Source organism: Xenopus tropicalis, chromosome 3, assembly GCF_000004195.4.
Source record: "Xenopus tropicalis strain Nigerian chromosome 3, UCB_Xtro_10.0, whole genome shotgun sequence".
Lineage (NCBI taxonomy): Eukaryota > Metazoa > Chordata > Amphibia > Anura > Pipidae > Xenopus > Xenopus tropicalis.
The window spans coordinates 136976113-136999453 of record NC_030679.2 but is presented as its reverse complement, the minus strand read 5'-3'; the positions used below and the strand labels follow the sequence as shown (position 1 = coordinate 136999453).

The window sequence follows — 23341 nt, the reverse complement described above, 5'->3', positions numbered from 1 at the left end:
TGGTGTGGGAAATGGATTCTGTCCCTCCCACTGCAGGGAGACGCAGTGACACAAAAAGGAGGAGGCTGTGGGTCATGGAGTCTGTCCCTCCCACACTAAGGTGGCACAGTAATACTGGTAGGAAGAGCTCTGTAAAATTGAGCATGTCCATCCCATTGAAAGGTGACATAGTGACACAGACATAAGGGACCTATGACCTATGGGCCAGATAATGGTTGTAAAACATGTAAATATGGAGAGAAAGTACTTACTGGAGGTCCTGGATCCCCATAGTCACCCTTTGAACCTTGGGACCCTGGAGGGCCCTGGAACAAACAACATATAATTAGACCATTATCCAACAAGACATTATTTCATCCAGCTGTGAAATTGACTGTTATGTTCTGATCTAATCAAGTTTAGGAAACACCATGAATTGTTACACATTTCTTCCCATTCCAGGGATCAGGTTCCATTTGTGCCATTATTTCAAACAATTTCTGCCTAGTACATAGAATTCTATACATGGTTTTTCTGAGTGGCAAGGTATCACATACAAAGTCCTTTTAGATCCACCATGTTGCCCATTACTACTCTATATGGCCAAAAGTATAGGTACACTTGCCTATCTAAATATATTATGCCAAAACCAAGGGGATTAAAATGAAATTGATCCTCTCTTTTAGCCTCTATTTTTCAGGCAAGATTTTGAAACATTGTTGGTAGGATTTGCTTCAGTTCATACATAACAGGTTGGGCTCTGATGTTAGAAATATGGCCCTGGCTCACACTGATATTTCAATTCATCCCACAGGTGTTTATTTGGGTTGAGGCCAGGGCTTTATGAATAGGACGTTACTGAGCCCTACAGCATAAATTTTAGAAATACCACTTGTCTTGTCTATGTTCCTCACCCCCTCAGCAGTTGCAGGGTCTGTTATCTCTATAGCTAAATATATCTCTATAGCTAAATATATCTCTATAGCTAAGTATATCTCTATACCCAAATCAACTTTGTAACTATAACATGAAATATACTTACGAGGGGGCCTGAACGTCCCGTCATCCCATTTGGACCGGGGGGTCCTTTCATAGCCAGCTGGAAATACAAAAAGACCATGACACATTTAATATAAATTGAACTGAGTGACATTGTTGTAGGATAAAAACTTTACATAGCAAAAAAACAAAGTACCATGATTACAGGGCAAATGTAATATGCCGAGATGCAGAGGATTATACCTCCAACCCAGAGCAATATGTAATGTTGCTAATACTATACTCTATGCAATAAGAAACAATTAAGGTTCTGTTATTATAATCACTGGAGCCAATGACCAATTGGTGATCACAAGTACTCCACAGGAGGCCCTAGCTGGGAGTTTTATAATCCACCATGGAAGGGCATTAGGGAATACTCAGGCATGCATAGGGCAAGGTTGATAAATGACTCTGTCATGTGCAAGAACCCTAACTGTGGGTGAATTTGGTTGAAACATTTATTCTCATAATGGACTGATGAATCCCAAAAATATAGCTGCAATGATACTGGTTGCCCATTCTCTATATATAGTTAATCAATACAATGGTCAAGGCAATTGCCGGGAAAGATCTGCTTTATTTTTAAAGCCTTGTTCATGCTACCAGCATTCTGACTCTATAGAACAGATTCCCAAAGCAAGAGAGTAATTCACATTAGCAACAACAGCCATAGAGGCACAATGCCCCAACAATCATTTTCCCAAAAATGTGCAAGTTATGATGCAGTTCATTACCTTTGCTTGCTGCAAGATGGACTGTGCCTGTGCTTCCTGGAAAGACACTGTCTGGTGTCCAGAATCCCCTCCAAACTGGAACTTTGGGGGGGGGGAGAGAAATTGGGACAAAAAAATACTGATGTAAGGAAGGAATAGCCTTGAATACACAATGGTACAATAAACACTCAGTGCTTAACACTCAGTGCTGTCAGACTGCCAACACCTTGCAAATCTCACATTTCGAGCCTGTTTAACAACAAAATAAGAACTGTAATACTTGGGGTAACTATCTTTCACTATACAGTACCCTACTTCTAAACCAAGGACCAAGTGTGGTAAGTTTCCAGGGTGCATGCCCTTGGTTGGAAATTACCTCCATACAGCTGGCACTGAATGTGAGGTGGCCAAACATGGTGGCCTTCAGTCCTGCTGTGCCATTCTTTAGTAACAGGTACAGGGAAACAGCTGACTTTTAGGCAGTGGGCTAATGCAGTAGGGGGGTTACTATTTGGGGAGGGTTGGAATTTAAAACCCATGGGGGAGTAGCATTCTACTTTATTACTAAGCAATAACTTTGTATGTATATATATATTTATATGCTGAAATCTAGTTGCAAAACAGTTCTTCAATACATTGCACTGTGATGTTCCTTTTCTTATTGACATCACGTGAGCAGGGAATTGTGGGATTGGGAGGATGCAGGCTGAAGGCAGGCTGAGGACAGTCGACTACTGTTGCATTTTATTTAAATCTCAAAGTAGTCAGCCAGATCAGCAGGAGGACAGAGAGCGGGGCTTAGGGAACTGTTCCAAATTATTACATTTAAAAACATGAAAAAGCTGCATATTTTTAATTGATGTATATTGCAAAGTTGCTTGAAATTATGTTTACTTTTCAAAAAGCTAAAGTTGTGTTTGGGTGGAGTTCCCATTTTAAGTTGTTAATACTTTATGCTCCAATGCCTACCCACAATCCCAGTACATTACAGGGCCTCCATCAACTTACAGGGAGCAACACAGTGTTTCCAGGAGGCCCTCGGATACCATCAGCTCCATTAAGACCAGGTCGCCCGGGAGGACCCTAAAAAGACAGGATAGTGAGAGTTATGTTAGTCCCAAGGTGTTATTGCATCCGCACTCGTGCAATGACACGCTCACGGTACAGTTGTGCTTGAGGGGCAGTGATGTCTGGAGCGCCTCACGTTTCATTACATCACATAGTAGATTCCTGCCTCCCACGTGACAGTCATGCACATTACCCTGCCAAACCTGCGTGCTTGTACTCAGATGTAACGACTAATTGGCTTCTCTCATGAATGCAAATGTGCCCTTATGTACACCTTTGACTTATTAAAGGAAAAGCAAACTGGGCTCCTTTCCAAGGAATACAGAAGAAGCACCATTATATCATGTCTTCTCATAGACTCCCTGCTAATGAACTTGAAGACGTTGCTGGGGCATAACATAAGGATATTAGAGGTCACTAAGGATTTCCATGTCCATTTATACAGATCATGCAATGTAGAAGTAAATATTATGTGTGCCCAAAGTACCCATGATCCAAAGGGGTTACAATCCAACCAAGGGTTGGGCCTACAGAAAGGCTGAGACATTCTCAAGAGCTGATTATTAAAGGCGTTGTTCGCCTTTGAGTTATCTTTTAGTACGATGTAGAGAGCAATACTCCGAGACAATTTGCAATTGGCCTTCATTTTTTATAATTTGTAATTTTTTAGTTATTTCAGTTTTTGTTCGGCAGCACTCCAGCTTGGAATTTCTGCAGCATTTGGTTGCTAGGATACAAGTTACCTTAGCAAGCAGGGTGCAGTTTGAATGAAAGACTGATATATGAATAGGAGAGGGGCTGAATAGAAAAATAAGTAATATAAAGTAACAATAACAATTAAACTATAACCTCACAGAGCAATAGTTTATTTGGCTCAAGGGTCAGTGACCCTGATTTGAAAGCTGCAAAGAGTTAGAAGAAGAAGGCAAATAATTCAAAACTATATAAAATAAATAATGAAGACCAATTAAAAGTTGCTTTGGAATGGCCTTTCTACTGTATAACATACTAAAAGTTAACTTGAAGGTGAACCACCCTTTTAAGGCATAACAAACAAGGCATGCTTTATGCCATGAAAGTTACTGGCTAAAAGGTTGACTCTGGAGCTTGCAATTAGTAGCAGGCAATCACCATCATACTGGAGTTGAACACCACATTGGGTGGCTGAGAGCATTGGGAACATGCTAGTTAGCAAGCACACTGTGATGGCACAAATGAAATTATAATAAGTTGCATTGTGAACAACTATGGCGCCCCCTACCTTCTGGTCTAAATAATTCCCAATAGCAACAAAAAAACAGCAATGATACTCTGGCACCCATAATTCCCCAGTTGCATGCAGTACTATTCAGCTCATTCAGAATACAAAGTGTGTTTATTGAGAACATATTGTCAGGGGTGTTCAGAACAGGCTTTTTAGGTGTGCAAAACACATCTAACATAGACTGTGTTTCACTACTGATGTGTTCCCAGAGTATATGCTGCTAAGCCCTTTTGAATTGTTAAATCATAATAAATAGAAGTAACTCACAGGGATTTATAAATATTAAAAATATTTAGACAAAATGGTAGCTCTCTGAGTTAGGAATGGGCATTTCCACTTTTTGCAACAGTAAAAACCACAAACATTTTCTGCTTCTGCCACAAGTCTACCCTACTCCAAACTTCATATATTTTTAAAGTGCATTTCCCTGAGTCCATTATCCCCACTGCTACTTTAGGCACCATCTCTTCCTACTATACCTACTATACCTGCTATCCCACAGCCCCAGTCCCTTTCCAGAGGCTATTATCCCCCCACTGCTACTATAGGCACCATCTCTCCCTACTATACCTGCTATCCCACAGCCCCAGTCCCTTTCCAGAGGCTATTATCCCCCCACTGCTACTATAGGCACCATCTCTCCCTACTATACCTGCTATCCCACAGCCCCAGTCCCTTTCCAGAGGCTATTATCCCCCCACTGCTACTATAGGCACCATCTCTCCCTACTATACCTGCTATCCCACAGCCCCAGTCCCTTTCCAGAGGCTATTATACCCCCACTGCTACTATAGGCACCATCTCTCCCTACCATACCTGCTATCCCACAGCCCCAGTCCCTTTCCAGAGGCTATTATCCCCCCACTGCTACTATAGGCACCATCTCTCCCTACTATACCTGCTATCCCACAGCCCCAGTCCCTTCCCAGAGGCTATTATCCCCCCACTCAGGGGCGGGCCGAGCTGACCGGGCACCCTAGGCTACCCGGTTGGCCACCTCGCCCATGCACCGCGCACCCCCGCTCCCTGTTGTTTGACGCGCATGCGCAGTACGAGGGGGGGGGGGTTCGGCAGTGATGTGCAATGCACAGCAACGCAAAGCTTATTGCAGACTAGGGGTAGGCAGTGGTGCCCCGCAATCGTTGCGCCCTAGACAGCTGCCTCTTCTGCCTACCCCTAGTTCCGGCCCTGCCCCCACTGCTACTATAGGCAACATCTCTCCCTAATATACCTGCTATCCCACAGCCCCAGTCCCTTTCCAGAGGCTATTATCCCCCCACTGCTACTATAGGCACCATCTCTCCCTAATATACCTGCTATCCCACAGCCCCAGTCCCTTCCCAGAGGCTATTATCCCCCCACTGCTACTATAGGCACCATCTCTCCCTACTATACCCGCTATCCCACAGCCCCAGTCCCTTCCCAGAGGCTATTATCCCCCCACTGCTACTATAGGCACCATCTCTCCCTAATATACCTGCTATCCCACAGCCCCAGTCCCCTCCCAGAGGCTATTACCCCCCCACTGCTACTATAGGCACCATCTCTCCCTACTATACCTGCTATCCCACAGCCCCAGTCCCTTCCCAGAGGCTATTATCCCCCCACTGCTACTATAGGCACCATCTCTCCCTACTATACCTGCTATCCCACAGCCCCAGTCCCTTCCCAGAGGCTATTATCCCCCCACTGCTACTATAGGCGCCATCTCTCCCTACTATACCTGCTATCCCACAGCCCCAGTCCCTTCCCAGAGGCTATTATCCCCCCACTGCTACTATAGGCACCATCTCTCCCTACTATACCTGCTATCCCACAGCCCCAGTCCCTTCCCAGAGGCTATTATCCCCCCACTGCTACTATAGGCACCATCTCTCCCTACTATACCTGCTATCCCACAGCCCCAGTCCCTTCCCAGAGGCTATTATCCTCCCACTGCTACTATAGGCACCATCTCTCCCTACTATACCTGCTATCTCACAGCCCCAGTCCCTTCCCAGAGGCTATTATCCTCCCACTGCTACTATAGGCACCATCTCTCCCTACTATACCTGCTATCCCACAGCCCCAGTCCCTTCCCAGAGGCTATTATCCCCCCACTGCTACTATAGGCACCATCTCTCCCTACTATACCTGCTATCTCACAGCCCCAGTCCCTTCCCAGAGGCTATTATCCCCCCACTGCTACTATAGGCACCATCTCTCCCTACTATACCTGCTATCCCACAGCCCCAGTCCCTTCCCAGAAGCTATTATCCCCCCACTGCTACTATAGGCACCATCTCTCCCTACTATACCTGCTATCCCACAGCCCCAGTCCCTTCCCAGAAGCTATTATCCCCCCACTGCTACTATAGGCACCATCTCTCCCTACTATACCTGCTATTCCACAGCCACAGTCCCTTCCCAGAGGCTATTATCCCCCCACTGCTACTATAGGCACCATCTCTCCCTACTATACCTGCTATCCCACAGCCACAGTCCCTTCCCAGAGGCTATTATCCCCCCACTGCTACTATAGGCACCATCTCTCCCTACTATACCTGCTATCCCACAGCCCCAGTCCCTTCCCAGAGGCTATTATCCCCCAACTGCTACTATAGGCACCATCTCTCCCTACTATACCTGCTATCCCACAGCCCCAGTCCCTTCCCAGAGGCTATTATCCCCCCACTGCTACTATAGGCACCATCTCTCCCTACTATACCTGCTATCCCACAGCCCCAGTCCCTTCCCAGAGGCTATTATCCCCCCACTGCTACTATAGGCACCATCTCTCCCTACTATACCTGCTATCCCACAGCCACAGTCCCTTCCCAGAGGCTATTATCCCCCCACTGCTACTATAGGCCCCATCTCTCCCTACTATACCTGCTATCCCACAGCCCCAGTCCCTTCCCAGAGGCTATTATCCCCCCACTGCTACTATAGGCACCATCTCTCCCTAATATACCTGCTATCCCACAGCCCCAGTCCCTTCCCAGAGGCTATTATCCCCCCACTGCTACTATAGGCACCATCTCTCCCTACTATACCTGCTATCCCACAGCCCCAGTCCCTTCCCAGAGGCTATTATCTCCCCACTGCTACTATATGCACCATCTCTCCCTACTATACCTGCTACCCCACAGCCCCAGTCCCTTCCCGGAGGCTATAATCCCCACTAATAATTAGTAATAACCCCATAATTTGGCACAATTCTGCATTGAGTGAAGGAATTGGATTTCTTACCCTCTCACCTGGATCTCCACGTGGCCCAGGGGGTCCAACGGGCCCAGCAGGACCTGGATCTCCCTAAAGAAAAATAAAATACAGTATATAAAAAACTGGACCATGAGACATTTCTAAAAGAATTATTAAAGGCACAGACGTTTTGCCCTTGGAATCTTCTTCAGATATGCAAGCATATAAGTACTGTGTACATACTAAATAACTACTCTATGTTATATGGGGGGGTGGGGGGGTGTTGACAGAAAGAAGCGATAAGATATCTTCCAAAAGGAATTTCAGAATGATTGATATAGGTTTTCAACTGTATAATACATTCTATGGTCTTTCTAAAAGAATGGGAATTCCTAGACATATGGGGTAATGCAAAGTGTATGGGTCGTATTTGCTAATATTAAAGCCCCATTCACAAAGCATACCACTTTAATGGCATTAATAGATTCCCCAAATGTTCTCCAAAGGCATAATATGGAATCCTGTAAAAGCAGCCATTTTCCTATATACATGTCTCATTTTCTTCTACCATTGAGTATAGTAATTCAGTTCCACCAGTTATATTTTAGATCCTCTTGCAATCAGTAAGGTTGGCAGTCGAGCTCTTCACTCTCTGAAGCTAGAGCCAAAAAAAATGAGTATGCATGCTGCCTAAGAATGACATCTGTGCTAGGTGCCATGTGTACTTAATCCCTGACTAGTGATGGGCGAAATGTTTCGGCAGGCATGGATTTGCGGCAAATTTCCGCGTTTCGCCATTGGCGGATTGTTTCGCAAAACGAATAAAAAAATTTGCCGCGGAAAAATTCGCCCCACGTCCAAAAATTGTCGCCAGCGTCAAAAAAGAATAGTCGCGGGCGTCAAAAGAACAGCCGCGCGACGAAATAATAGCCGCGGGCGACAAAATAATAGCCGTGCGACGAAATAATAGCTGCGCAACAAAATAATAGCCGCGGGCGACGAAACAATAGCCGCGCAACAGAATAATAGCCGCGCGACAGAATAATAGCTGCGGGTGACAATATAATAGCCGTGCAACGAAATAATAGCCGCACGACAAAATAATAGCCATGGACGACGAAACAATAGCCGCGCGACATTTTCGCTGTTTCGCGAATTTTTCGCCGTTTCGCGGATCTTTTGAAAGATTCGCAAATTTTTCGGCGAAGCGAAACAGAACAGATTCGCTCATCACTATCCCTGACAGCTCCCACAGTAGAGAGTAGAGTGCGTGGCCTCTGACTGTGCTGATTTCAAAGGGTTGAGCGATGTTGCAATTAGATGATCCTCCATCAGCAACATGTTGCTCACCAACCCCTTGAATGTTGCTTCTAGTGGTCTGAAATTAGGTGCTTTTTTGACTTGAAGGCAAATTTTGCCAAAAAGAACCTCCTGTAGATTGCCAGTCCACATAGGGGCTACCAAATACCCAATCACAGCCCTTATTCTGCACCCTAGGAACAGTTTTTATGGTTGTGTTGCTCCTCAACTCTTTCTACATTTAAATGTGGCTCACAGGTAAAAAAGCTTAGGGATCCCAGGCCTAGTGGCACTACACAGTGGGGAAAAACATGATGGGTGGTATTTGTTTTAGTGCCTGTAAATGGAGCCATATCAGTACAGCAAAGTACATATGATTGGTACCCTCCATTTTAGCTTTCTGACAAGATGATAAATACGTAGACAATGGGGTAATTACAAGATTGGCTGGATAAGTACCATATCAGAATGCTGTGGTAGTGTAATAATGAAGTGTGAGTTCTGGGCATTCTGTGGATACCAGGACCAGATGTATATTCTAATTGGGATATACTATTACAGATGAGGTGTGAGATTCAGGCTCATGTGGTGGCTTTATGTTTATTTGAGAGTTTTCTTTCTACCTACCGGATACCCTGGATTTCCACGTGGCCCTTCAATCACAGTGCCCTGGAAAACAAGACAACATTTTACCTTTCATCAACCATAGAGAGACCTACATTTTCCTTTAGTAAAGTCACTGCATGTCGATACTCACAGGTTCCAAGATGGCTGGTTCTCCTTTCTCTCCCTTCAAGTTTCCTTCCTGAAACAGGAAAGATGGATTTAGGTCACTCTATATCAGTAAGTGGTTTAAATGAACCAGTCAGTGAATAATCATATAGTAAAATAGAATTGGGAAGGTAGTTTATACTAATGTTTTAAGTTCAGCTTCACAAGGCCAGACTGATATTTTAAAATATTTTTCTGTAATAATAAAACAGTACCTGTACTTGATCCCAACTAAGATATAATTACCCCTTATTGGGGCAGAACAGTCCTATTGGGTTTATTTCATGTTTAAATGATTCCCTTTTCTCTGTAATAATAAAACAGTACCTGTACTTGATCCCAACTAAGATATAATTACCCCTTATTGGGGCAGAACAGTCCTATTGGGTTTATTTCATGTTTAAATGATTCCCTTTTCTCTGTAATAATAAAACAGTACCTGTACTTGATCCCAACTAAGATATAATTACCCCTTATTGGGGCAGAACAGTCCTATTGGGTTTATTTCATGTTTAAATGATTCCCTTTTCTCTGTAATAATAAAACAGTACCTGTACTTGATCCCAACTAAGATATAATTACCCCTTATTGGGGGCAGAACAGCCCTATTGGGTTTATTTAATGGTTAAATGATCCCTTTTCTCTGTAATAATAAAACAGTACCTGTACTTGATCCCAACTAAGATATAATTACCCCTTATTGGGGGCAGAACAGCCCTATTGGGTTTATTTCATGGTTAAATGATTCCTTTTTCTCTGTAATAATAAAACAGTACCTGTACTTGATCCCAACTAAGATATAATTGCCCCTTATTGGGGGCAGAACAGCCCTATTGGGTTTATTTAATGGTTAAATGATCCCTTTTCTCTGTAATAATAAAACAGTACCTGTACTTGATCCCAACTAAGATATAATTACCCCCAGTATTGCTAAAACTGACCTTGTCGCTACTTTTACTCCCGCTCCTACTCACTATTTCTATTGGCCAATAAACCCCTTTCTATAACTGCCCATATTCTCAATATAACCTGTCCCTAGAGCTCTACATATTGTTCCACATAACCTTTCCCATAACTCCTTCTATGCTTTTAACTCTGTAAACCAAACTTCAACTATTTATACATAAAATCCTTCTACAATAACTTATTTTTCTCCATATACCTTCTACCTCCATATACTTTACTCAGATTGTAAGCTCTACGGGGCAGAGACCTTCTTCCTACTGTGTCTCATACCACATGGCACTTATATATATATATGTATTTATTGTATTTATTTATATCTGTAAGACTGTACAGCGCTGTGTACCCTTGTGGCGCTTTATAAATAAAGTTATACATACATACATACATACATACATACCTATACCCTTAGTCCTTCTATTGTTCTCTAGAAGCTCTCCCTATAACTATTCTCCACTAGAAATTACTGTACTTGAGCACAGGAAGAAATTGTCTCACCTGTGGTTTAGATTCTTGAGTTTCCACTTCACCACGTTCTACAGGTCCATATCTCCTCCTCTTCTCTTCATAATCTTCATCGTCGTACTCAGTGAACTCATAGTCATTCCCTCTTGTGTTGTTCTCCTCTTCTCCAAAAATGTACATCTCTGTCATTTCCTGTATGAAAGATGTAATTTCCAAATCAGTCTCTTAAAGTCCCCATGAATGGTACTCATGCATTTCTACTTTTCTCACTGTTCATCACCTCATTATCCATTTCTGTCCAGTTCGCAATCACTGTTGATACTGTAACATCTTCAGGCGATGGAGTATAATAATAGTCATCGTAGTCAGATAAAGGGTCCTCCTCTCTGATACGTGTTTTTCTTGTCTCTGTCTTTGGTGAATTTAATATGGAGAACATGTTAGTTATTTGCAATGGAGAAAAAAAGAGGCTTGTGTAATAAATAGTGCAAAATGTGCTCCATTTCTAGTAACCCACAGTAACCAACCAGCAGGTAGCACTCACGTATCTAATGGTTGCATTGAGATTCTAGACTTGGAGCAAATTGTGTGCCTGTCATTTCATTGCCACGTGTTTTCCAGGGCACCACAGCTCAAACTCATTTAAGATACTCTTCTAGTAGGCATAGGTTATATAAAATGGTTGAAGAGAGGTCATTGCTACTTTGTCTTCCTACAGTGGAATGTTTAGAATTCTAGAACACAGCAGCGGAAATCAGATCAAGCAACCAACAGGTAGTGTTAGGTCCACACTTACCGCCTGAAGGGACGTCTTCAGTTTCAGTCGGCCAACAGGGGACTTTGCCCAGCGACCCTCTCATGGTGGTGTCACACCAGTTCAGGTGTAATGGTTAGGTAGTGCTAACAGTACATTATGATGCAGCATGAATGTGCATTGACATACACTGCTGTTTGGCTATTTAAAGGTGCTGTGCCCCTTGTTCAATATTCAGATATTCTTCTGGCATACCCCTGTAATTCTGCTTGTATTGTGTTTCCATATGACCTCTTGTTTGACTTTTTCCTCTTTTCAGATCCTCCTTTGGCACTTTGTTTGGTACCTATTGATCCCCTGGTATTAGACCCGGCTTGTCTCATAGTTTTTCCTTTCTGCTGTCTGTCCTTCACTTTGCATACTTTGCCTTTAACAGACCCTCTGACCTAATGTGACTCTGATTCTGTGACCTGTTGTTGAGACCTTTCATACTATTCTTTCGCCAGTTTCTCTTCTCCTACTAGATTTTAGGGTGCTGTGTGATAAGGTGTAGGAGCACCTATTCCCAGCACTAATATTTCCTTTTCAGCCCAGTAAGCCTAACAGTATATTAGGGCCAGATATAGAACCCAGTGGAGAAAAAGCAGCAACAGATCACTCAACAGATTTCAGCTCTGTCTTTGCAGTTGAGGAGCTTTAGGGTGAAACAGTTTTACTCATTTCTGTTACAGTTGTTTTTTTCTTTAAAAAGCATAATTTATAATATAATAATTTATGCTGATGAAGAGACTAATGGGACCATCATTCAAGCCATAGCCGCTGGGTATGACAATCCACTGAAGCAGCCGTTCAAACCTTCATTTAGGGTCAATGCCCCAATAAAGATTACACTGTAGAATTCTGCAGGTGCACAGTGGATACTTTATGGAATTAGTTGACTTAAAAGCACCATCATCAGATCTGATTATCTAGTTTGCTAAAAGATGAACTAACTAGGGATTGGTGTACCAGACTCTTTGGAGGAACTGATTCTGAGCACAATCCAAGTGGATCATCATTTTAGAAAAAAACATTTTGATATGGTTAGGCGTCAGGATTCTTGGGTTGTACCTAAAACACTTCCACCAGTTCCCTCAGACATTTCATCAGGAGACCTGGAACACTTGTAATCAGAATTGGTTTGTTAGAACCCATCACCTAAGGAACAGTTACTGAGACAGCATCTCAGTTGCTGCCTGTATTGTGGCTTCTCTGGTCAGTAGCTGAGGTATCATCCTACCTGTCCTGATGGTACATCACATTTCTGCTCTGATAAAGATATCAAATGTCCATGTTTGTTTACTGCTTTTTTATGGTCAGGAAGGAGTCTCCTGCAGGTTCCAGCTATTCATGATTCAGGGGCAAGCAGTTTCTTCATGGACCCTGCCTTTATCAAGGCTCAAGACATTCCTCTCTTCCCTAAGGGCTGTGAAAGACGGGGAGATTAGTCGCCGCGCAACAAATCTTCCTTGTCGCGGGCGACTAATCTCCCCGAAATGCCATCCCACCGGCTAGAATGTAAATCGCTGGTGGGATGGCATACGCAGCGTGGCATTTTGCCAAAATCGCCAAAGTTGTCTTGAAAGGAAACTTCGGTGATTTTGGCGCCACGTATGCCATCCCACCGGCGATTTACATTCTAGTCAATGGGATTGCATTTCGGGGAGATTAGTCACCCGCGACAAGGAAGATTTGTTGCCCGCCGACTAATCTCCCCATCTATCACAGCCCTAACTCACAGCCCATTGTTATCAGAATGGCTGATGTTTCACCAGTCAGTTTAGAACCTATGTCCTTTGACACTCAACTCAAATAGCAGGGTAAGTGATACCATTTACTGGGTAACTTAGATCATAAAATGTAAACGTTGGGGACAACTTAAGTCCCTTCTTGGAGCATGGTATAACACAGAAACTAAAAAATAATGACATTTATACACACTAGCATAGGGTTAGAAACCTGACATGTATGTATACAATTAATTCTGGAACATATATATTGATCAACTGCTGTGACTCCTCTACAGAGGTTAACATCAGTAACGCCTAGTTGTAAAGTGGCGGTAAGTCTTCAAAAATTTAAAAAAAGTATTTTGAATTGTGTCCACTAGGTGCAAAACTCAAATCCCACTAGCAGCATTAATGTGAACTTAGCAATACTGATATCTGGCCGCTTTGTTGGCTACTGAATTTCTGCATGAATTTATTTTCCCACTCCTTTTGCTCCTGTTGTGTTTTGAAAGTGCCCAGTGCCGTGACATGAAGGTCATTAATACTGCTGCAGAACTGCACTGCTACTAGGAGACCTGCTCCTTCACAATGGATAGTGGATCTCAGGTAGGACATCTTTTGGCTTAGTGATTAACTGGTATCAACCACATAGAGCCCTGTAGTTGAACAAATTTCTCACACAGGTTAGACCACATTGAATGACTTGCAAACGTTTGATGCCTTTATAATGTGTTCCTACTAGAAATGTGTTATAGGCCCAAAGCCTGTAGTGTAAATGTGGGGACACATTTTACACTTGGCCGATTTCTGCTGGGTCTCTTATCGAGTTCAAATAATTAGTTTGCTAGGCACCAATATCCAAATAAAGGGCAATATCCTTGTGACCTCCCTATGCAAAAGGCACATACCTCAGAAATCACAATTTCCATTTCAAACATATAAGACTATCATTTACAGCCAAGCAATACGATATTGTATGTAATCGTATATGCTCAGACCCTGTCGACAGGGGCAACACCTAAGAGAGGATGAATTTTATCAAACAAGACTATAACATCATAACCACAGATACCAAAGCAAAAGAGCTGTTGCCATACCCTGGCACAACCTACTCCAGCACAAGCAAACCAAAAAAAATAACCATATCCTACTTTTCGTCTCTTATAATCCACACCTAGACACCTTAGGCAAACTTCAACCCATCAAGCAGTTTGATGATGGGCTGCAAAAAAGTATGAAAAAAACTAATTGTGTGAAGCTCTGCAAGTGACCCAGCAGAAAGAGGCATATCTGCCTGCCTGAATGCCAAGTGTGAAATGTGCACCAACGTTTACACTACAGGCTGGGTACCTATACCACATTGCCAGCAGGAACACATAATAAAGAGATCATTCTCCTGAAGGCCATGCAGTGTGGTCTATCTAGGGTTGCCATCTGTGAGGTTTTGATGGTTTTTCAGGGGCTGTGCAGTACAAAACTGCCTTCCCAGATTTCAGATTTTCTATACCTTAATGATGCACAGTGCGACCAATCATGGACCACTGTGTCATAGTCCCACCCCTGATGTCACTAGCCTGCCTCCTAAACGTCACCAGTCTGCCCCCTAAAAGTCACTGGCCTTACCCGATGTCAGTAGCTCTGCCCCTGATGTCATCTGCTACACCCCAAATCCAAAACTTAACTAATTTAAAGGTGGCAACCCTAGATCAATTTTATCCTGCTTATGAAATGCCCAGCTACAGGGCTATATGTGGATGAAACTGACCAAACACTATGCCAATAGATATCTAATATCAGTTGTGGAGAAACAGATCTTCCATATTTCTACAGCAATAACCACAGTATTAATGACCTTTGAGCCATGATACTAATGGACATCTAAAGGACAACTAAAACCCAACATGGGCGAAACAAGTAGGAATATATATTCATGCAGAAATGTAATATCCTAGAATGTGCCAGGACTGAAGCTTTGAGTCCAGATATAAACATTACAGATATCATCCTGATGCTGCTGATGGGATTTAAATTCTGCACCTAGTGGACACCCTTCAAAAGACTTTTTTGCTTTATTGAAGACTTATGCCTCAGGACTGCCGTCACCTTTCAACTAGGGGGCTGATTTACTAACCCACGAATCCGACCCGAATTGGAAAAGTTCCGACTTGAAAACGAACATTTTGCGACTTTTTCGTATGTTTTGCGATTTTTTCGGATTCTGTACGAATTTTTCGTTACCAATACGATTTTTGCGTAAAAACGCGAGTTTTTCGTATCCATTACGAAAGTTGCGTAAAAAGTTGCGCATTTTGTGTAGCGTTAAAACTTACGCGAAAAATGCGCAACTTTTCGCGTAAGTTTTAACGCTACGCAAAATGCGCAACTTTTTACGCAACTTTCGTAATATATAGGAAAACTCGCGTTTTTACGCAAAAATCGTATTGGATCCGAAAAATTCGTAAAGAATCCGAAAAAATCGCAAAGTACCGATCATTACGAAAAAAACGCAATCGGACTCCATTCGACCCGTTCGTGGGTAAGTAAATCAGCCCCTAGGTGTGAGTTATATAAACCTTTTCAGAGGAATCACAGCTGAGGAATATTTAGGAATGAATTGTATACATACATGTCAGATTTATATCTATGTTTTTAACCCTGTGCTAGTGTTTATAAATCTCATATTTTAGTTGCTGTGTTATACCATGCTCGAAGAAGGGACTTAAGTCATCCACAAAGTTTACATTTTATGATCTAAATTATTTAATAAATGGTATCACTTACCCTGTTATGTCCAGTTTTGTATTTCTTATAAGGCTTCTTATACTACCCCTGCCACTAACCAGTCCCTCAGACCAGTCAATGATAATGGATCGTGGAACCTCAACCAGGGTAAACTACATAAATTTGTAGTGAGAACTTTTAATCGTTTCAGGCAGAAGTTGAGTCTCAAAGGACATGGGTTCAAACCAGACTGGTGCCTGACTGGTACCATCAGCCATTCTGATAACAACGGGCTGTGACTTAGGGAAGAGAGAAACGTCTTGAGTCTTGATAAAGGCAATAGTCCAAGAAGAAACTGCTTGTTCCTGAATCATGAATTGCTGGAACCTGCAGGAGACTCCTTCCTGCCCATAAAGAAAGGAGAAAAGAAACATTACTCCTGAAATATCTGAAAGGGAAGTACATCTTTATATCAGAGCAGAAATGTGATTTACCACTAGGATGGGTAGGTCAATTCCTCAGCTAATGACCCGAAAGGCCACAACACTGGAAGTGATTGAGATGTTGTCTCTGTAACTGTTCTTCAAGTGATGGGTTCTAATGAACCAACACCAATTGCAAGGGTTCCAGTTCTCCTGATGAAGTGTCTGAGGGAACTGGTAGAGGTGCTTTTGGCATAACCCAAGAAACCTGATGTCTAATCTTCTCAGAAGTTTATTCTCTAACATCATGATCCAACTGGACTGAGGTGGGAATCAGTTACTCTGAAGAGTCTGTTATACCAATCCCTAGTCAGTTTATCCTTTGCCAAACTAGACCATCCAATTTGATGATGATGCTTCAAAGCCATTCACAGCCCACCTGCAGAATTCTGCAGTGTAATCTTCAATGGTTCAGTGACCTTGAGCCAAGGTTTGACTGGCTGCCTCAGTGGACACAGGACACTGAAGATTGTCTTATACAGTTGCCATGCCATTTTCCTCTAACAGATGGTAGGCCCACCTAATAAAAATGAGATTATGACTTAATATGTTTATCACTTTAAGCTTTAAAATCTAAATAAAAAAGCAGCCTGGAAATGCAACAGGAATGAGCTAAACTGTTTATATTCTCCCGAGAATATTTCTGGTGACAGTAGGTACTTTAGTGACCCTAAAGCACCTGTACATCATGAGACATGATGCAATCTGTTGAGGGAGAGTCTCCAATTACCCTCGAGTGGGTTCCAGGTTTGGCTTTGATATACTGTAAGGCTTACTGTGCTAAAATGCAAATCGTAGTGCTAAAAATGGATGCTCTTACACCTTCTCACATAGCACATCCTTGAATTTAAGGGCAGAAAGGAAACTGATAAATGAGTAGTGTGAGAGCCTAAAGTAAAGGTCTCAGCAACAGGTCATAGGGGCAGAACCACTCTGGTTGGAAGATGAAGTATGCAAAGACAGACAGGCCATGGTGAAAGGTAGGTATCAGGAAGGCAAAACAATAAGAAAGACCTTTAACGCCTCTACCTATACCTTAGCTTTTATTTCCATGGAACTGTTTCAGAGACTCTGTTCTGACACCATTTTTTCTAAACTTGACCTTAAGGGGGCAAGTAATCTTTTTATAAAAAGAGAAGAAGACATCATTTAAACTAGGTATGTGCAATTTGAATACTTAGTTATGCCCTTTAGTTTATGTAACATTGCAACCACGTCAACATTTCATTAATGACATTTTTAGGTATGATCTGGATGATAATCAAATCTTTCCTTCTTTCTTAGTTAAAGACAGGAAACATGTGAAAGAAGTGGTTATATGTTTTTGTTAATAGAACATAGCAGTAAAGGCTGAGAAATGTGAGTTTGAGAATGACACTCCTCCTCCAACTCTCTTCCTAATGGCAATTCCATTTATTCCACCACAAACAGACACCTTTTCTAATTTTGGTATGCATCAAGATATTTCAGTTCCTGCTGTTCATACCTGACTTGATTTCTAAAGGAAAACATTGAAAGGTGTAGGAGCAGCTTTTTCCCAAACTACTAGTTCCATTTCAAACCAGTTAGCCTAAAAGGTAGCATTTTCTGGTCTACTATTCAAAATTGATTGGCTACTATTGGTTACCAGACCTTAATTAAACTATTAGCTTGTTATTACAATGTTTAGCAGTGGATTTCCTTGGCAGAAGTAGAGATTGAACATAACTAGTTTATAGTGTGCATTTTACTAATCAGTACTTCTACTAGTGTTACTTTTCTGGCATAGCTTTCTGCTGTGGCTATCAGGAAACATTTAGGCAACCCAGATGCAGTAATTGCTCAACAGCCTTTAGCTGAGGTGTCCATGGATTTGTTCTTAGCAACAATCTCCTTGTTGAAACATCTCAGCCCTGCATATGGCACAAGCAGTAAAATGAGATAGAACAGATCTTGGCTTTCTGAAAAGAGATTTCACATGCTTATTTAAAAGGGTTAGTGCCAGGATGAGATGGTGGAAAACAGATGTCAAATGTTGTGGAAAACAATGTTATGACTTCCATTTAGCAAATGGCGTGATAAATCATTGACAGCTTTTTACATTATGAAACTTTACTTCTTAATGTTGAACTCAAATGTATGCTTATGACAAGCATTCCAAACTTAATGGTTCATCAAAAAGTCTTGATTTAAACCCAGCACAATTTAGTTTAAACCAACCTGCAGCTATTCCTTCCCCCTGCTGCTACCCCAGCTCATTTGCTCACCCCCTCTTCCAGTGGTTTCTGGCTCGCTCACCCCCAATTCCACCAATCACTTGCTTGCGTACCCCCACCGGTCACTAGCTCTACACACCACCCTGTTGTACTCATGGCATACATCTCTGTTTCCTACCACTACTTCAGCCCTGGCATTTTTCTAAAAGTATTTATTATATAAGTTATACACACAAATCTTATAATGCATGACATTACTACTGTATAGCTTATGAAAATGATGAGCAGATAGCACACTGTTATTGAATAATGGCACTGGAAATTTTCTGGAACCTAATGTTAGCAAGCATGGTGACATGGTGGCATGAGGATGGCTTATTGGAAGTATCGTTACCGTGACGATAGTGACCGCTGGTGTAATTGATGAGGTAGTATATCCTTGTGTAACAGCCATGATAGTGCTGAGAGTGGGCTCTGTCTCCTCAACGACAGACTTTTTCTTCTTCTTTTTGCCCTTCCTGCCCTTTTTGCCTTTCCCTTTCTTGCCTTTTTTTCTTGGCTTAGTTTCTTGAATGCTCTGTGGGGCCAAGAAAGCATCAGCAAGAAGACAGTGCAGAGAAACCAAATGAAACACCCAGAGGAATGTTAAAAATGCAATAGTACAGTATGACTGTAATTAACAGTAGACCATAAGAAACCATCAACCACCCAGTCACCAGAAAGAAGGATTTATACAGAATCAAGGAGTAAGATCAAGGAGGAGATTTATTCTGACCAATAGGGACATATGGCTCAACAGGGTTAGATAAATAGAGAGGTTATATGGCACAATATGAAGAGTTATATTAACAACTTCTATGTACCAAATGTAGGAAATATAGGCAGTTGTTGAATATGAAGTACTAGAAGTAACAGGAGAAGTTATGGGGAGATGACTTATGGTCTGTCCATGCCTCCTATGGCCCGCTAGTATCGATGATTTATGGAGGGGTTATAAGAAACAATAGGATTAGTTATAGATAAGGGCTATATGGACCCATAGGAGGACTTATAGGGAGGGTTACATGGAGTACTTAGTTACAGGTAGAATTACATTATGTAAAAGAATGACTTAGGGGTATTTGTATGGAACAATGGAAGTAGTAGTAGAAGGGGTTATATGGACCATATGGACCAGTAGGAGGAGTTATAGGAAGGAGGTATATGAAGTAATAGGAGGAATTATAGGGAGAGTTATATGAAGCAATAGGAGTAGTTATAGGGAGGGTTATATGAAGCAATAAGAGGGGTTAAGGGGGTTATAAGGAGCAATAGTAGGATTTATAAGGAGAGGGTATAAAAAGTAATGGGAAGACTTATAGGGAGGGGTTATATAGGGTAACAGAAGCATTCTTAGGAAGAATCTATGATGATTAATAGGGAGGGATTTTTTGGCTTTCACTGTCTTTGTATTATGGGGACTTTCACTGTCTTTGTATCACGGGGGGGGGGGGGTAAAGTTTTCCATGAGATAAAACAGGACTTGTTTTCTCGATATTAGGAAATACAGCCGCTGTGCTTTCTGCTTATCCTACTCATCCTTTCCATGTCTGGACCGACAGACAGGACATCTGATGTCTTTGCCTCTTTAGCACTGGCCTTTTGTAATTTTTTTTTGGCACAGGATGGTCCCCAGAGGGTATTTAGAAGCTGCTAAGCTGAAAGTCAGAGAACCCTCTTGCCCCATAGGCCATACCCAGCAGGTGCAGGGAGAGAGAATGAAGCTGTTGCTGGCAGAAGTGACAGATTTTCCTGGCTCGGGCCCATGACCTTACAATACACACGTGAATAACCGTGGGAACTCATCTGTAACTTTCACTGTCTTTGTATCAGGCGCTTCCTCTCTCTCTGCTACCTGTTGGCCTAGCTTGTTATATGCCCTGCCAAAATTACTGATTTATTATTACTCACTAATTATTTTATCCCAGAAACTGCAGGCAATACACTGTATTGTTAGTTTTTATTTGCATATAAACACAAACTGGTGCCAAAGTACAGGCACAGATATCGATGATCCAGTGGCCAAGACATAATGTGCTGATCTGCAAAGTAACGGCCCAATTCTCTCGGGTTTTGATGATACACACAGCCCCCGGATTTCCTTGCTGCCTCCCAGCCATGGATGCCAGTGCCCTGAGTCATGTTCATGTGAATGAGACAGACCAAGTCCCAGCCCTGGGAGCCAGCTGTTACCATTTCAGCTGGGACATCCCTTGACTTTCCATCTGCTGAGTGAGAAGGCTTGGTATTCAGCAATACCTCGGCCAAAATCCTTCCTGAATTTCACGCCTGTCTAGTAAGCTGGGAATCAGGCCTTCTCAGTGTGTACCAAATCATGTGTTAGATAAATAAACACATGGATCCCACCATTTATATAAATACTGTACATTAAAAAAATAAATAAATCTCCATGTTGGGTTCCCTGTAAGTTCAGGGAGTACATTTGTCCTTATAAGGGAATACACAATGCTTATAGGGGAACTCCGGTTTTAAACCAACATTTGGTTCAGAAGCCCCAAACAACACAAAAACTAGGGATGTACCAAATCCAGGATTCTGTTCGGAATTTGGCCTTTTTCGTCAGGATTCGGACAAATCCATGGTCCTGGACGAACCAAATCCGAATCCTAAAAATCACATGACTTTTTGTCATGTTAACACAGAAGTGGGAAATTTTTCGCAGCGCTTTCTGTGCAGCAACATTTAATCCTTCCAAATTCTAATTAGCATCTGCTAATTAGGATTTGGATTCGGTTCGGTATTCGGATGAATTCTTTATGGTGGATTCGGGGGTTTGGCCGAACCCGAAAAATCACTGTAATCCGTTCCTTCAAAAAATATAAATAAATACCATTTTTATATGCTGAAATCCAGCTGCAAAACAGTTCTTCTCTTTCTGCATCATTCAAAATCCTGGCAGGGGAGGAGGGACTAAAACAATGATGTTACAAATTGGAACAACTTCCCCACAGCTTACAGACAACATGCAGGAACTATATAACCCACAATGCATTGCACTGTAATGTTCCTTTTCTAATTGACATCACATATGGAGGGCATTATGGGATTTGGAGGATGCAGGCTAAAGGCAGGCTGAGGACCGTTGACTTCTGTTACATTTTTTTTTTCAAAATAGTTAGCCAACTCAGTAGGAGAACAGGGGCTTGAGTTGGGTGTTAGGTGGCATATTTTTAAAATGATGTATATTGCAAAGTTGATTAAAATTATGTTTACTTTTTAAAAAACTTAAGCTGTGTTTGGGTGGAGTTCCCCTTTAATTCTTTCTCCTAAAGAAATATGAGATTATATATGTGCATTATTGCCTTTACATTTTATATATCACTATGCACATCCTTACATGGGTTCGGATTTGTTTGTGGGCACCTTTACTTAGTAACGAACATGATTTCATTTTTCATAGCCATTTTCTTATTGCAGTGTATGCTTACATTCCAGTCAAATCCTGGCTACTAATGCTCTCTCCTGTCCCATAGTGGTCTTACCTCTTCAGGAAATTGAGGGTCTTCAGCTTGTAAGGCATAGATCAGAGCAGAATCACAGCTTGGCATGTAACTGGTACAATAGTCAAAGGCGGCTTTGGGGTCTGGCACAATCATTAATTGCTGGATGTCTCCCTGCCAAGATATATCAGATCAGCTAAGGTTAGAACATGTATACAAAGTGTACAAGTTTCAAAACATATACATGGTTTCAAAATTATTTGTAAATGCAATTGTCTTTCTTATAAAAAAAAAAATAAAAAAAATAAAAAAGAAAAGTTTAGGGTGAAAGCAAAACAATACCCCAGAATTAACACTTAACCAACAGACAGTTGAAATCATATTAAGTAGCCTATTAAAGAATCTCATTAAACTGCAATATATATCTCAATAAATACTGCCCTTTAGTATCTTTTCCCTTGAGCCACCATTTTGTAATGGGCTGTGTGCTCCCTCAGAGATCAGCTGACAGGAATTAATGCAGCTCTAACTGTAACAGGAAATAGTGTGTGAGTAAAAGACAGAACATTGTCTATTCATTGGCTGATGAGGCCTTAATGTGGGCGTACACGTTAAGATCCGCTCGCTTGGTGAGGTTGCCCTACCTACTGGTGGGCGATATCAGGCTATTTCAGGCTAATTCGGTTGTTTGGCCCTGGGGCCAAATGATCGAATCACAACGACGGGTATAGGTGCAGTCGGTTTGGGAGCTGATGCGGCCCCCGATCCGACTACATTTTTAATCCTGCCTGATCGATATCTTGCCAGTTTCAGGCCAGATATTGGTCGGGCAGGCCCGCCGTTAGTGCCAATACACAGGCCGATATGCTGCTGGGGGCCGATATCGGCAGCTAGAATCGGCCCGTGTATGGCCACCTTAACATATATGTGTGCCTTGATTTATTTGAGTGCACTGTGAATTGTCTGATCCCAGGGGGCAGCCCTTAGTATTTTAAATGGCAGTTTTCTATATAGGGTTACCCAATGGCTAATACTGCTAAAAAGCATATTTTTATGAAAATGGTTTATTAAGATGAAGCAGGGCTTTACATATAAGCTGTTTTATTAAATATATTTCCCCTACATTGTTCAGGGGTATAGTTTTCCTTTAAGATCCATTTAAAGAAAACATCAT

General features: G+C 42.1%; 1 protein-coding gene across 2 annotated transcripts in view; it reads right to left on the bottom strand.

Annotated features, from left to right (window-relative positions):
• The window catches only part of LOC100497990 (collagen type V alpha 3 chain), a 132058-nt gene that overhangs the window by 48820 nt on the left and 59897 nt on the right, over positions 1–23341 (bottom strand). The window contains exons 5-15 of one of the 2 annotated variants that reach the window (XM_012953005.3): positions 22210–22341; positions 19062–19244; positions 11027–11158; positions 10780–10938; positions 9305–9352; positions 9175–9216; positions 7297–7359; positions 2742–2816; positions 1755–1835; positions 1022–1078; positions 252–305 (exon numbers count right to left, since the gene is read on the bottom strand). In XM_012953005.3, coding sequence (XP_012808459.1) covers positions 252–305; positions 1022–1078; positions 1755–1835; positions 2742–2816; positions 7297–7359; positions 9175–9216; positions 9305–9352; positions 10780–10938; positions 11027–11158; positions 19062–19244; positions 22210–22341 — 1026 coding nt within the window. The remainder of the gene's footprint in view (positions 1–251; positions 306–1021; positions 1079–1754; positions 1836–2741; positions 2817–7296; positions 7360–9174; positions 9217–9304; positions 9353–10779; positions 10939–11026; positions 11159–19061; positions 19245–22209; positions 22342–23341) is intronic. The other variant, XM_004918818.4, reaches the window with a different exon arrangement.